This window comes from Tinamus guttatus, unplaced genomic scaffold (assembly GCF_059628265.1).
Source record: "Tinamus guttatus ecotype Peru unplaced genomic scaffold, ASM5962826v1 Tinamus_guttatus_pri_ptg000332l, whole genome shotgun sequence".
Lineage (NCBI taxonomy): Eukaryota > Metazoa > Chordata > Aves > Tinamiformes > Tinamidae > Tinamus > Tinamus guttatus.
The window spans coordinates 753,104-768,182 of NW_028288866.1; the positions used below are offsets into that span (position 1 = coordinate 753,104).

Below are 15,079 nucleotides of genomic sequence, written 5' to 3' on the forward strand. Positions count from 1 at the left end.
TGGCTCAGCGACCACGGAGAAGCCACGCCCTTACGACGAAGCCACGCCCCCTTCCATAACCACGCCCCGTCTGGAAAGCCACGCCCCCCTCCCGGCGGGATACCGGGAGCTGCCCCGGGACCAGGCGGGCGCGGGCCCCTCGGTGCTGCCTCCCCGTTGCTTCCGCTTTTCCCTTGCGAGAAGTTTGGGAGATTTCCCGCATGCTTCTTCCAAAGCACGGGAAGGCCAAGCGCTTCCCGCGGGACAAGCACCCGGGAGCTCGTGGCACCGGCGCGGGAGGACAGCACAGTCCTCGAGTCCAGGTCCAAGCAGCTTCAATTCCACTGCATCCGCACGGCCAAGATGCCGTTCTCTTCCCAAGGACGATCTCAGCAACCTTGTCCACCTCCTCACCCGCCGTTGCCTCCAAGCTCTCCATTCCTGAACCACGTCCAGAGGCTGCCACCTGCGCCGGTGCCATCTCCTTGCCTCCCTGGGGCAGGCCAGCTCTGTGGGACAACAGCTCCCAGCACACTCTCGCAGCGCCTATTTTGCTGCACTTATAACTATTATAACTTTCTTAAAAATAAGAGTAGTAATAAGAAAATAAGAGTTTTCTTATTACTATTCTCCTGTTCCCCTCCTGGGGACTTGAGCGCTCGACGGGCTCTCCAGCTTCTTCCCAGCACCGTCCACGACAGTTACAGATTTCCAGTGGATATTCAGGAGGAAGCTCAAAAAAAAATTAATAATAATAAAAATCAAAGTAGTGGTAACAGTTGTCCCTTCTGCACTGAGCAAAGCTGCTGAGACTGGGTCCAAAAGTTGCTTCTTGGAGCAAGATGCTCTCCAAAGTTGCTCGCTGTTCCGCTTCATTCTCTTTCCTCTTTTGCCACACTCCTTCCTTTCCCCACTCATTTTCTCTCTCTGTTAATTGCAGCTCTGTAGGTCCCACTCCACTAAAATAAAAAATCCCTTTCTCTGCAAAACTCCTTCCCATCTGTGCAGGATTACAAAAGGACTTGTCAAAAGGCAAATTCAAGAAAAATCTTTTATATACATACATATATACCATTTCTGCACCGCCCTATCCCCCTGTCTAGGGGACAGTGGTAAAGCAATATATTATTTCTCCTTCATTACAATTTAGAGCAAATATCATCCTCTGGAATGCTTTCATTTCAGTATTTTTTTTTGATAGCAAGCCACAATTACCATTATGAGGCTATGGAAAAGTGATACAGTTTTGGACGGCAGCCTTTCCCATAGTGCGTCACCCGGTATTATTCTATTTACTTGTGATAAGAGCATTGCTCCAGTTCCAGGCTCTCCATAGCAACATTCCACCCTTTTCTTTCCGAGCTGGTCCTCAGAATTTCTTCTCTATAAAGGCCGTGTGTTGTTCCTGAAGGTGGTTCACTATCTTTTCCTCTATTTCCACGCCCTGAGCTATTTCCTCATCAGAAAGCGACAGCGGCGTTTCAGTGTCTTTGGTTACAATGATGACCGAGGTCCTCCGCGACTCCAGGGTATTCGCCACCACCACCTGGTGCCGATACTTCTCCAAAGCCTGACGAGACTTTTTTATTAAGATCGAGGGATCCGTTTCCAGCTTGAAGGAAATAACAAAGGCCTCCGGAGCCCAGTCCTTAACTAGGGGAGACAGCATCTTTGGCACCATCTCCATCGTGATCTACAGTTAGGAGAAGACAGGAGGAAGAAAGAGCTGCAGTAAGAGCACTGCACGGGAACAGCACCCTTTTGGCCCAGCGGACCCCTTTTCTGTGTTTTTTTTCCCCCAGGCCTTTTCTGCATCCCTCACCTGCAGGGACCCCTCAGAGGACTGGATCTTGTGCTCAGGCATCTCCGAGGGGGGGATGTAGAAGTCGGACACAGCAGCCGCCAGGTAGAACATGACACTGGAGCCTGCGGGGACACGGCCGGCAGCTCACGACGGTGCCGACCCGCACCGGGATCCCACAGTGTGCCCCCAACCTGGGACCCTCTCCCTCCTCATATCCCCTAACAGCCCACATCAGGCCCTCCTCCCTCCCCCGCCAGTGCCTCGCCAGGACCTCTCACCCCCTCCCCAGACCCCTCAACCAGCCAGGACCCTCTTCCTCCCCTCCAAAACCTCCGGACCCAGACCCCTCTAGAGCTCCCACACCAGGATCCTCTCCCCTCAGCCCCTTCCACACAAACTGGAACCCTCTATGCCCCTCATTCACCCCCCAACTACAACCCTCTCCCTTTAACCCTTCCACCGAGACCCCCTCGACCCTCTTCCACTCATGCTCCTACACTAGAACCCTCTCCCCCTTCCCCCTCCCAACGACCTTCTCCCTCAACCTCCTTCACCACGACCCTGCCCCCCCCCCGCACACTCTAGGACCCCCCCTTCCTCCCCCAACCGGGACCCTCTCCCCCTCCCCGACCCTCTCCCCGCTCAGCTCCCCCCCGCGAGCCCCCCGTTCCCCGCCGCTACCGAAGGGCGCGAGGGCGCGCGCGGCGGCGCGCAGCAGCGCCAGGTACTCGGCGAGCCCGGTGAACTCGAGGGCGAGCAGGGCGCCCTCGGCGGTGGCGCTCTCGTAGGCGCGGAGCGCGCCGAGCAGCGCGGGCAGCGCGGCGGGGGCGGCGGCGACGCCGGGCGGCGGCCCGGGCGTGAGGCGCAGCGCCTGCAGCAGCGCGGGGCCCGGCGGCGGCAGCGCGCGCGCCCACGGGAAGGCGGAGCGCGCGCGGTGCACGAAGCAGACGCCGTAGCCGGCGCGCACGAGGCGCTCGGCGGAGGCGGCGCCGCGCCGCCCGCTGCTGAAGTTCTCCAGGAAGCGCACGGCGCGCGCCTCCAGCGCCACGCGCGTCCCGCCCGACGTCACGAGCGCCACGCGCCGCCCGCGCGCCGCCTGCGCCGCCGCCCACGCGCGCACGCGGTCCTCGGCACCGGCCGCCGCCGCCGCCGCCGCCGCGCTGTCCGCCATGACGCGCCGCCGCCGCCTTCCGCCGGAAGCGCTGCGTCGCCCTGGCAACGCGTGGCCGCGCAAGATGGCGGCGCTGCGGGCGCGGCGCGGGTGCGAGCTGTGCGGGGCGGCGGCGCGGCGGCGCTGCGAGCGCTGCGGGCTCGTCGCGTACTGGTGAGCGGGGAGCGGCCCGGCGAGCGGGGACCCGGCTCGGGGAGCGGGAACCAGCTCCAGGGGTGCAGGGACCCGGTCTGGGGAGCGGGGACCCGGCCCGGGGCTGCAGGGACACGGCCCCAGGGGTGCAGGGACACGGCCTGAGGAGCGGGGACCCGGCCCGGGGCTGCAGGGACACGGCCCCAGGGGTGCAGGGACATGGCCTGAGGAGCGGGGACCCGGCCCGGGGGTGCAGGGACACGGCCCCAGGGGTGCAGGGACATGGCCTGAGGAGCGGGGACCCGGCCCGGGGCTGCAGAGACACGGCCCCAGGGGTGCAGGGACATGGCCTGAGGAGCGGGGACCCGGCCCGGGGGTGCAGGGACACGGCCCCAGGCAGTGCGGACCAGGACCAGGGGAGTTGGGGATAAGGCCCAGCAGGATGGGACATACCCCAGAGGAGCGGGGATGAACCGCAGGAGGATTGTGATGAGGCCCAGGGCACAGGGACAAGCCCCGGAGGTGCAAGGATGAGACCCGAGGATGCAGGGAGAAGCCCCAAGGGTATGGGGATGAGGTCTGGGATGCAGGAACAAGTCCCAGGGGTGCAGGAACAAGGACCCAGGCAGTGGGGACCAGCCCCAGGGGAGCAGGGATAAGGCCTAGTAGGGTGGGACGTACCCCAGAGAAGTGGGGATGTGCCACAGGGAAGCAGGGATGAGGTCTGGCATGCAGGGGCAAGCCCCATGGGTATGGGAGTGGGGTCCAGGATGTAGGGACAAGCCCCGGAGATATGGATGACAAGGTCCGGGATACAGGCACAAGCCCCAGGGATGTAGGGACAAGCTTCAATGGTGCAGAATTGAGGCCCAAGGGATCAGGCCCAGGGGAGCAGGGACAAGACCTAGGAGTGTGGGGACATACCCCAGAGGAGTGAGGATGAGCCCCAGGGGTGCAGGATGAGACCCCAGGCAATGGAGATGAGCCCCAGGGAAGAAGGAATGAGATCTGGAGTGCGGGGATGAGTCCCAGAGGAACAGGGACGAGCCCCAGGGGAGCAGGGATGAGATCTGTGGACACAGGGATGGCTCCAGGGGAGCAGGGATGAGTCCTGAGGACGTGGGGATGAGCCCCGGGGGAGCAGGAATGAGCCCTAGGGACACAGGGATGAGCTCCAGGGGAGCAGGGATGAGATTTGGGGACACAGGGATGAGCCCTGGGGACACAGGGATGAGCTCCATGGGAGCAGGGATGAGGTCTGGGGACATGGGGATGAGCCCTGGGGACCTGGGGATGAGCCCCAGGGAAGCAGGAATGAGATCTGGGGACATGGGGATGAGCCCCGGGGGAGCAGGAATGAGATCTGGGGACCTGGGGATGAGCCCTGGGGACGCAGGGATGAGCTCCAGGGGAGAAGGGTTGAGCCCTGGGGACACAGGGATGAGCCCTGGAGGAGAATGGATGAGATGTGGGGACATGAGGATGAGCCCCAGGGGAGCAGGAATGAGATCTGGGGACATGGGGTTGAGTGGGAGTTGCTGTGAGCGGTGCCTCGGGGGCACCCCGACGCTCACAGAACGGCGCTCGCGCCTCGGCCGGGCAGCGCGGCGGCCTCCCCGCGCGCCAGCTTCGAGCACGCGTCGCGTGTGCTCGTGACAGGAGCCTGTGTCCTGGCAGCTGCTGCGGGCACATGTTTTAAGGAAAATCCAGAAGAAACAACTGCAGGTGGCTGCATTTCTTTGCATCATTTCTAGGTAAACAAAAATGTCATTCTTCCCTTCTTTTATTAGTGACATCGATCACCAGGAAGCTGACTGGGTTAGTATCCATGAGAGAATATGCCAGCTGCTGATTCCAATCCATGCATCCTTACCTTTTGTCAGTTCTGAAAAAGAAAGAAAGCATGGCATGGAGCAACTGCTGAACAGGCAGGTATGTACAAGAAAAAAATGAATACCACTTCAAAGGGCTACCAGTGAAATTTAATTAGATCTTCTATTCCTTTATTTTGATGCACAAAAGCATCTGGTACTTGTTTAAATTCTGTTTTAGGGACTAAGGAGCTAAATCCAGTAATAAAGAGATAGCAGTGTTGAGCGTGCATTGTCTGGGAAGGAGTGGGAGCATCCTCTCCACAAGCCTCTTGCCTTTCATCAGTCCTGAACTTCCTCATCTTTGCCCTGGTAGCAGCCCTCCCTGAGCACTTTCTCAGCCTCGCAAAGGCAAGGTTTGGTTTGGACCTGACTTTTTGGTTCTTACAGATTATTTTTGGTTCTTACTGATGAGAGGGATTCCCCTTTCTCAAAGAGGGGGGCCAAAGAAAAAGTCCCCTCCCTTTATTGGCCTGGCCTACTTTAAACACTTTTCTGCTCAGTGGGGTCTTTTATCTCTGCTTTTTGGCCTCGTGGGATGTGCAGATGTGAATCTCCCTTCGAGCCTGGGAGGTTTAAACCTCTGCAGAATCTGCCTTTCCGCAACGTTGATGAAATACAACAACTCACCCTAATACATCTGCTACTAGAATGATCTTTCCCATAAAAAATTAATTATCCTTCTGCCTTTGCCTAAATCCTTGGCATCCCAGAACAAAAGGACAACAGAACAAGGCCCATAGTAGGATCCAGGCAGCAAATTTAAGTTTTGGAGGAACTGCACTGACTACCCAGTTGATTTCTGAAAAATCCTCTCTGATTGAGAGTCCCGGGTGGGATTGTTGGCTGAAGTCCAAGTGAGGTAGATTATAACTGTAGCTAAGGTAGGTTATAGCCATACCACCTAGAAGCCAAGAGAGTGGCAGTGATGAGTTCAAGGCAAGAGACCATTAGCTAAACATGTAGGATAGGGTATAATCCCAGTGTCTGGAGCCTGGGGAAGGTATCCTGAGTACAGTGTTTTGTGACAGAAATGAGCTCCTCGGTCACATAGGTGTTGTGGCAGCATGAATTCCATCGCACAAAGCCACTGAAAAAATAAAATAAAAGCTTCTAATTCAACCCGATTCAAGTTTAAGTTAATCTTTTCTAAAATCTGCAAGGAAGCAAAACTAAATTGGTCTTGCTGGGATGGTGGAGCCTTTTTTGCATATGTAGCTATTGAGGCTTTTTTCTTTTTTTTCCCCCCTGCAAGAACCTTTATCAACAGGTTGGACGCTGCTGTCGAAAGCGCCTATTGCTGTTACATTATTGATTTTCTAGGAACTGGATTTATGCTGTATCCATTACAAAAGACCACATGGTGACCAGATCAAGGGCCTAATCCAGCTGGAAGCTAATAACTGGTTTTTATTAGGTTACGGGTGAAGCAGCAGGAATATGGGGCTGGTAGAGAAGGAGGCAAAAAGAGAGTCACTCCTTTTGATTGGAGTGCACACCCAGCTTAGCCCATAGCAACTGCAAAACTTTACCTTGACCCAAGGCTTGGATTGACTTCATGGGGGAAAAAATCAGAGCCTGCTGCCCATGCTTTATTTTATTTTCCTACATAGAGATTTGTATAGGATTTTTAACAGCTCTGGCTGCATTGATTCCATGACTTTTGTTGCTTCCAGACAATTTAAATAAAATAAATTCTCAGAATAGTATATGGAATGGCAGCTTGTCTTCAATCTCTCTTACAAGAGAAATCACTATGTGTAAAAAAGCAAAATCTTGCTTTTGTCTGCAGCAAGATTGCGGCTCCCAGCCCGCAAACGAAGTCTGCGTCGAGTTAGTACAACAAGGAGCTGCTGCAGATAAGATTTGGCCCTGCTGAACTGACAAGTGTCAGAAGAGCAGCGTGCAGAGGGTGAGATTATCTGAAGTGCCCCCATCTTGCTGGTTTTCCTACTCACAGAGCCAACAAAAGTGGGCCTTAGAAGCACAGAGGAAAGCTACGTAGTCTCGTGACACTCAGAGGAAAAAGGAAAACCCTTCTGCTGAAAGCCAGCCCAGAGGTTTGTTATTTCTTGAACATTTCTGTTGTACTTCAAACTCCTGCGCAGTGTTTATTTGAAAAACACACAGCCTGGGCCTTGGTCAGGACACAGGAAAGCTCGTGCACATCAGAATGCCCTTTGGCCCGAGGGAAGGCGCATTAAGCCGACAGCCAGGAGATTATGAGTTTCATACCTTGTCTGTGCTCCAAAGCTTTGTTGATAGAAATCTGCTTTTGTCAACATAGCCGGGGGGGTGCCTGCACACAGCACCTTCGAGCTGACAAATCTCCAAGTTTCTGTTGGTGGAATAGCCTCACCTGCCCGCGTGATGTCAGCTCACCGCAGCCCCCAGCTATGGGAAAAGATGCGCAGCTCAGCCAGCTCCAGCAGTCCTCGAGCGCCGGCCCTGCCGCGTGCGAGTCCCGGCTCCGAGGGCTCCCAACGTGCCTGGAAACGCGACTTCCTCCGCACCTCTCCATCTCCAGCGAGGGAGGGAGCCCCGCGCGCGCTCCTGGTGCCGCCCGGAGCCGAGCCGGGCTCCTTGGCCTCCTTGCACCGCCATAAATGGGGAAAGAAGACAAAAAACGACTGCGTGGGGGCATCTTCAGAGAAATCTCTAATTGCAACACACATGAAAAGAGCCCAAAGGGTGCAGGTCTGGGGGAGGTGAGGCTAGAAGCAAGATGAAAAACAGCGTGGGGCCAAAACTAATGATCCCCCTCCAGGCTTACTACCACGCAGGCTTAAATCCTCAGTGCTGTGGGGCTCCTGCCCGTTCTGCTGCAAGGGGAACCTGGCCAGGAGCTTGTCCTCCATCCAGATGCCTTAAAATAGATCCCCTCGTGGGAGGCCGTGAAGATCCTATGGACGAGGAATAAAAGGAGACCGATGCTGACCTCAAAAATCGCCTGTCACGTGTGCCAAGCGGTGTCAGCTGCAGCAGAAGGCGAGGGGAGAAAAGGCAGCCTGAGTTTGCTCTTTTTCCCTCTGCTCAGCCAAAACGGAGCCTGCAAAGAGGCAAAACGGTCTTTGCACGGGCTCACTGCACGGGCCTGCCTGTGCCTCCCAGCGTGGAAGCGTTGGGAACTCGCAACTGTTGTAGTGAAAGCAAAGAGAGCAACCCAAGTGTTCTGGCTCGCTCTCGTTGGCGTCCGTCAGGGCGCCGGGGGGACACGGCCTCCGCGCTCGCAGCCCGGCTTTGGCAAGGAAGAAGCGTTCAAGTGGAGATACCTTAGGGAGCTGATAAAGAGATCGAGTGCTGCACAGGGCGAGGAGACAGCAAAAAACATGCATGGGAACCTTGTGGTTTCTGACTGCAAACAGAAATCCTGCAGGGGCTGCTTGGTCGCCAACCCCAGCTCAGGTGTTGGAAATGCAGGAGGACAGTGCTGCGCATTAAAGTTTCCAATTTTGAGCAGCTTTCCAGGCTCTATAGCCAAAATACCAGGAGCTCAGCAGCTTTCAGAGGCCAGAACCAGCCACAAGAGGGTAGGGAGAAGATGTCCATCTCCAGGATGCCCACGAGGCTCCTGGCACGGTGCCACAGCGCCCGTGGAAGAGCCGTGTCCTCGTTCCCGAGGTCTCTTGCGGCCGGAGACGTGCCGCGCTGGCACCACCTTGGCAAGCCATATGCTACGCGCTGCTGCCTGCCCTGAGTCATCATTCTCACTGTCAGCAGAACCTGCTGCAGCCCCTCTGCCTAAGCTTCTCCGTGGTCTTGTGATGCTCATTCTTTGTGCTTCACAGCTTTTATTGCTGCAGAAGTATTAGCCTTTTCTTCAGGGGTTCTTCATCTCTTAAGACATCACATGGCCTAAGGGATAGCCCAAGGCTGTTCCTGCTAGAAGTAGCAACAAAATCCAGTCTCCAGTATGACAGCTCTAATTTCCATCCATTCATTAGAGGCAACTAAATTCATTTCATTTGCAAATTTAACATCCTTTGCAAAATGAGCAGTTTGCAAACAATTTAAATGCAAAAACTTGCTTATCCTGTCCCCTCATCCTCTGCGCGCTCTGCTCTGTTCTGTTTCCTCGCAGAAATACATAATGGACGTTGCGCAGAGCACGGCGCGGAGGTTTATCCTGGCAGGAGAGCCGGGGAAGGCGATCCCCGCGGGGCTGCAAGCGCTGCGCTTCAGCGTGCGCGTGCACGGCGCGAGCTCCGTGCACGTGGTGCCCGCTTATCTCCTCCTGGCCGAGGCCTGCATGGGTAAGTACTGGTCTAAATAGTAACGCTGGCAAGGGCAAGACCTCCCTGGGGGTCAGGTTTCGGGTTTCCTTTTACCATTTATCAGGAAAGGATAAGCCCTGCGTTTCAACACTGCACCATGTCTCTACTCTGCCCTTCCCCAAGGGCATTCCAGAGAGATTTGAGAGGTCACCCACCTCTCTGAGAGCCACTCAGCAGCCATACGTGAGGAAATCTCCCCATCTCCTCTGAATCCCACAGGAGAAGCAGGCTGGAAATCTGCTCTTTGCCTCGGTGGCTTTGTGTGACTCTCAGAAGCATTAAATTCCCAAGGGTGGTTGTTTGGGCTCTTGGTCTCAGGGGACTGCCAAGCGTTTCTGAAGTGGTTGCATCAGAGGAGCATCTCAGTTCATCCGCAGGAGTGACCTTTTCTCATTGACTGTATGCTTTACAAAATAATAGAAGTAGTTTAAAAAGTTAGAAACCGGTCCGTGGAGAACCACTTTCTTCAGACACAGATATAAAGGACTAAGAAATCATCGCAAATCATTGCTGTTCTGGTAGTGAACATGATGTTCTTCTAGCAAAACTGAGCAGTCTCAAGGACGCTCTTAAATGGGATGGGGCGAAAAAAAATCCCCTCGGTAATTCTTGTGTGATAATACTCAAATCATTAGCCTGTAGTAAATGGGAACTGTTTTGGACATACTTTTCAGCAATACTAAATGATAGGTACTTCTAACCTCCTCTTGTAGCTCTAGGCACCCAGCCTGCCTGTAAATTAGGTTTTAAACACTTGCTGGATTAAGGAGCTGTCAGCAGAGAAGTGGGAATCCACTAACTAGACTTCTGTGTCCCCTGCAAGGGGAAAATGGGCAATAGTCTCTACAATTCTGAATCTAAAAAGCTCTCAGCTTGTCTCCTGCTCATTTCTGCGTGTCCTTTCAGATGCTGGCTACCTCACGCAGGCGACAACGTATCTCTCCCAGGCTCAGTGGCTTGTCCTCAAATCTCCATCGTGCAGCCTCGCCGTCCAGCACAAACTGCACCAGGACCTGGGGCTCCTCCACGCCGCTAAAGGAGACCTCGAGCAGTCACTCCATCACCTGGCCAACGACGTGAGCTGCTTAAAACACCAAAGCCTTTCAGTTTCTCTTCCTTCTTTAGCTGTGCCAGTTTGCTATAAAAAAAATAAAAACAGCAGGCACATTCGTAGGGTGGATTTTGGGTATCAGGAAGGTAAACACGTTGAGAAAACCAGAACTGTCTAGAGCTAAAACACCCGTGTCTGTGTGTGTGTGCACATGCAAAGTGGTGTGTTTGCAGCCACCTTCATTCCCCTGCGTTGTGTATGCCTTGTCTTTGCTCCAGCTGCTCTAGAGTTATCTCTCAGCTCTGTTGTGGTCTGGAGATGAATAGACTTCCGTGCCACAGCCGGTAGAGCTGCCTTTCATTCAGCAGATAAGTTACTTTGGCTGTCATTTTCCTTTATACTTCCTTTTTTGCTTAGGCAACAATTCTCTTTCAACTATTATTTAAGGCACAAAAAGGCACAGGTTGTTTATTTAACTATTTAAATGGCCAGTTCAGTGGCAGTTTCCCTGCTTCAATCTCTTTGGCTGCTAGAGCAGTTTGTCAATTTGGAAATGGCTCTTGCCTGTTGTGTTCCCGAGAGGCTTTGCCTGTTGTTTAATCCACCAGAGAGAGATGCACTCCCTGATTTACCCTTTCTCTGTATCATGTAGAGACTAAAGTTAATTTATTCTGAGTGAATTTAGTTGTTAAAGTTAATTTAGTCTGAGTTAATTTAGTCAGAGTGACGAATTTCCATTGCTCTTGGATTTGATGGCAGCCTTTTGCAGCAGCTTTGTGGGTGTAAATGATGACCTAGGATAGAGCAGGATGTTATAATCTATACTACAATGTTATATAGCAATATATATAATATATAAACTCTTGGCTTGGTTTTCTGGGTACCCTGGAAAGGGGCTGGAAAGGGGCTCAGGGAGGAGGGTTTTGCTTTTAGTGCGACTCCAGTATCTGCCGAAGCAGCCCGAGACCTGCCTGAACCCTGGCTGCGTGTCCTGGTCTGCTGAGAGTCACACGCCAGCTCGGAATAGCTGGAATGCAGCTCCTGCTCCCGCCGCGCCGGGACCGGCAGAGGCTCCGGCTGCGCCGCCGGAGAGCCCGGGAGCTGCCGCCGGGCGAGCGTTTAGAGCAGCGGGATGTGCGGTGTGAGCAGGACGGGTGGGAAAGCTGCCCGTGGAGCGCCAGGGAGAGCAGGGTGGGGGGCAAAGTCCCCCACACAAAGCAGAAAACTGCCCCTGCTTTAGCACCACGCTTTACAGCTGGGATCAGGTCTGACTAACGCTGCAGCTATGCAGAAAAAGAGGGAATGCTCTCCAACATTAACCCCTCACGGAAACTTTTCCCAAGTCCGTTCTGATATGAGCACTGAACTTATGTGTGTTCTTTTGGTTTTCGAATGCCCGTTTCAGGTTTACCTCGCTACCTGCGCGTTCGGACCAGGCGCTCTTCAGACAGCGGGAGGTTATTTCCAAATGGCCCAAATCTTCCTTCGCCAGAACAAAACGGACGTGGCCAACTCACTGTTTGCTGAGGTTGGTAAAGCCAAAGCTACCTGCTATTTATTTCTTAGCTCTGTCTGTGCTTGAGTTTCCTTGTTCCTGACTGCCTTGAGCATGACGGCAAGTGCATCACGTGCCAGTGTTGCCTCCTGGCTTCAGTCTCAAGCTCTTTTCATAGATAAATATTCCTCTGAGTTGCAGTAAATCCTGCACTTAGTAAAATCTTGCCTTTGGAGTTGCAGTCTTCGATTTGGGCAGCTGAGCAGTGTTAGCAAAATAGCTTTGCTACCAAATGCCCTGGGCAGAGGTTCAAGAGTGCCCCAGGTAGGAAAGGTGGCCCAGGAGTTTCCCTAGGCAGAAGAGCGTCTGGGACGTGACGGGGCCATGGGAAATTGAAGGTGAGTAACAGTGAGAAGTCACCCTGATAAGACCTGGCCAGGATGGGGTGATCATGCAAGGACACAACAACCAATATTCCTAATTACCTAAACTTACACTGTGCAAGTTAACTGGAAAAAAAAAACAGCCTTTTTGGGGCTAGCCTGATTTCCTACAGAAACGAGGCTTTTGCAGGGGTGCAGTCTGCCTCCATTCCCTTTGCAAGCCTCAGCCAAATTTGCTTTAGTCAAAAGGTTTGGTTAAATTTGCTGAAGCACAATGATAATTAATAGTCAGGTGGCCAAGAGAGCTTCCAGCCAACGCTCCCGCTGCGGGAAGAGCAGCAGGTCTCCACTTGAAGCGCTCGGCAGCAGCCAGCCCGCTGACCAGGTTATCGTGGCACAGGCTTGTAGCGCAGGGCACGTTGCTCACACCCCAACTAGTTGCTAAACAGCCCGGGCTAATGCAAGTGAAATCATTTCCATTCCCTTCCTGGTAGGTGACAGCCATCTGGCATGCCTTTCTCCTGAAGTCAGTCCAAACGCGGGAGCGGGTTCTTGAGGCGCAAGCAGAAGCGTCTCCGTTCGATGAGGACGGGGACATCAGCGAAGAGCCTCTGAGTAAGTTGTAGGTTAAGTGGAATAGGTTGGGAGGTGGGATTAAAGAATCCCTATATCCCACTGCCCTCATTTTACTGGGTTATTTTGCTCCCAATGTTTCTGTAGGCCAAATTTAATCAAGCACTGGACCTCATGGTTCTGTCCTACGCTCCCAACTGTGTTCCTTGTCTTCCAACAAGGTAACAAGAGCATTATCAGAGAGGAAAAATGCTGCCGTGGATCCCCTTCCACGGCTTCCTCTCCATCAGCAGTTGCTGCAGCAGAAAGCGCAGTAAGACCGGGCTACCCGATACCATCTTCGGTCATGACAGCAACATGAAAGTTGCTCTTTTCATGCAGCTGTTATGACTCAACATCCTTACTAAAGGCTCATCAACACAATTACTGACAGGATGAAAAGATATCTGTTAATGGGTATGGAATTTGCATGGAGCTGGGATACCACGTTGATGCTTGTAGTGGAAGGGCTTTGATGTCTAGAAGAGATAATTGGACAGTTTTGAATATATTATCATCTTGCACACATAGAGCCAACAAGATTCTTTCTTTCTTGGTGCAGCTGAAGCCCAGCAAACCGAAGCAATTCAAGCACTGAATACAATATTAGATTTCAGAGAAAAGGCACCAAAGCAACAGCCTGATGAAACTGCCAAAGTTTTGCATTCCCTTGCAATGCTTTATTACCTGGCCGGGGATTTATCAAAGGTAGGTCTCACCTGGTGAGGGTTGCTTTTGTCCTCAGGGAAAGGTCACACCGTTTATAGTCATCGAGCACTGTTTGCTCAGGTAACCTTTGCCTCGGTGAACCTGTCGGGTGTTTTATGCTGCCTATCAAACAGGGCTTTGCAGTCAGCATGAACATCCACCTACAAACCCTTGCACGGGTGCTCCACTCCAATGGAGCTCTGCAACTTCATCCTGGGCCAGCTGGGGCCAGGGCACCGGCACAAGAAGCGAGGAACATGAGCAGGCTGTGCCGATCCAGCACCTTTCCCAACGTGGAGGCTCCCTTGGAGCACCAACGAGCGGTGACGATGGGCCGAGCATTCGAAAAATCACAAGTTTCTTCTGCCTGGCTCTTGGACGCTGAAAATATGGATCACTAGCAGTGCCTTAATGGTAACCGAAAAGGTCATAATGAGAGTCAGTGGTTGGAAGAGCCAAGTAGACAAATCCAAATTAGAAAAAAAAAAAAAAAAAAAAAAGGCAAAGCTTTCTAACTGAGGGTCTAATCACTGGAGCAGTTACCAAGGGAAATGAGGGATTTAGTTTAATAACTGAGTCAATGCAGCTGTTTTTTTCCTGAAATAGATGTGGGAGCGCTCACATGAACTGCTTTATCAGACGGAAAGTAATGATCTCCCGCGGGGGGAGCTGGGCTCCATAATCTCTTCTGTCTGCACAACTGGATCCTAAATATGATGATATCTGTTGGCAGCTTTGCTCCATGCTCTAAAGGAGCTTGCCCAGGTCACCCTCTGAAAGAAGCGGTTGAATTGCCGGAGCCTGGAAGCGATCCAGCGCCTGTTCCCGTGAACCTCCGCGGATATTTCAAGCACCCATTGAGAAAAGGCAGGTTCATCACCGTTGTTTTGTCTCTGCTGCTTCTTTCCAGGCACGGGAAATGGGGGCAAAAGCCTTGGACCTGGTGAAGCAACTGTCCCAGCAAGAGCCTCTGGAGGCCATCGATCATTTGTTAAAGGTGATCGACTCCAAGCCTTTCTATGAGAAATGAGGAGCTCGTTCTAGATCGTCTGCCTTGACGAGATTGCGGAGACCTTAATGCAAACTGCTTACAAAGGGGAGCTCCTTTCTGCTGCTGGCATCCTGCTACACGTGTCCCTTTTCCCTCTCAAGTCATTGAGGGTTAAACTTTGTGGCCCTTTCAGTCGAGCCTCCCGCCGGTCAGCAGGGCAGATAGTTGTGCAGTGACTCACAGGGTGAGGGTGGAAAACCAAAAAAAACCCAACCAACACGAGGTGAATAAATAATTACCTACCTGCTAGCATGAAGCAAACAGCCTCCTACGTCCTCGCTCCACGTGTGCAGGAGCTAAGGGCAGCCCGGGTGGGCGGTCACGTTTCCCTCCTTCTTTTTGCACCAATTTGCAGGGGGTTCTCGCAGGCCATCGAGGGGCTCCGGAATTTCTGGGCAAATCCACGTCCAGGAAGGGCCATGAGGACAACGTTGGGGACCACGCGCAGGGCAGGGGATGCGCAACCTCGGAGCGAAGGCAAAGGCAGCCCAGAAGAAGGGTTAAGGGCAGTTTGGGAGAGGAACTGGGCACGGGGCGCTGGGGAGCTG

The 15,079-nt window shown here is 53.4% G+C and overlaps 3 protein-coding genes across 3 annotated transcripts; 1 reads left to right on the forward strand and 2 right to left on the reverse strand.

Moving 5' to 3' along the window:
- Positions 1-1,016: 1,016 nt before the first annotated feature.
- Positions 1,017-2,625, reverse strand: LOC104575148 (phosphopantothenate--cysteine ligase). The gene is made up of 3 exons (XM_088529592.1): positions 2,465-2,625; positions 1,802-1,905; positions 1,017-1,672 (listed from the first exon to the last, which is right to left on the reverse strand). Exons 2-3 carry the CDS (start codon positions 1,892-1,894, stop codon positions 1,349-1,351), a joined length of 417 nt encoding a protein of 138 aa, XP_088385718.1. The 5' UTR covers positions 1,895-1,905; positions 2,465-2,625; the 3' UTR covers positions 1,017-1,348.
- LOC148593797 (phosphopantothenate--cysteine ligase-like) lies at positions 2,334-2,954 on the reverse strand. Its single transcript, XM_088529486.1, has 2 exons — positions 2,465-2,954; positions 2,334-2,344 (listed from the first exon to the last, which is right to left on the reverse strand). Exons 1-2 carry the CDS (start codon positions 2,952-2,954, stop codon positions 2,334-2,336), a joined length of 501 nt encoding a protein of 166 aa, XP_088385612.1.
- A 74-nt stretch (positions 2,955-3,028) lies between these two features.
- ZMYND12 (zinc finger MYND-type containing 12) lies at positions 3,029-14,555 on the forward strand. The gene is made up of 8 exons (XM_088529580.1): positions 3,029-3,107; positions 4,877-5,018; positions 9,039-9,210; positions 10,138-10,307; positions 11,688-11,810; positions 12,655-12,775; positions 13,335-13,480; positions 14,391-14,555. The coding sequence occupies exons 2-8, from the start codon at positions 4,995-4,997 to the stop codon at positions 14,508-14,510; spliced, it is 876 nt and encodes a 291-aa protein (XP_088385706.1). The 5' UTR covers positions 3,029-3,107; positions 4,877-4,994; the 3' UTR covers positions 14,511-14,555.
- Positions 14,556-15,079: the final 524 nt, after the last annotated feature.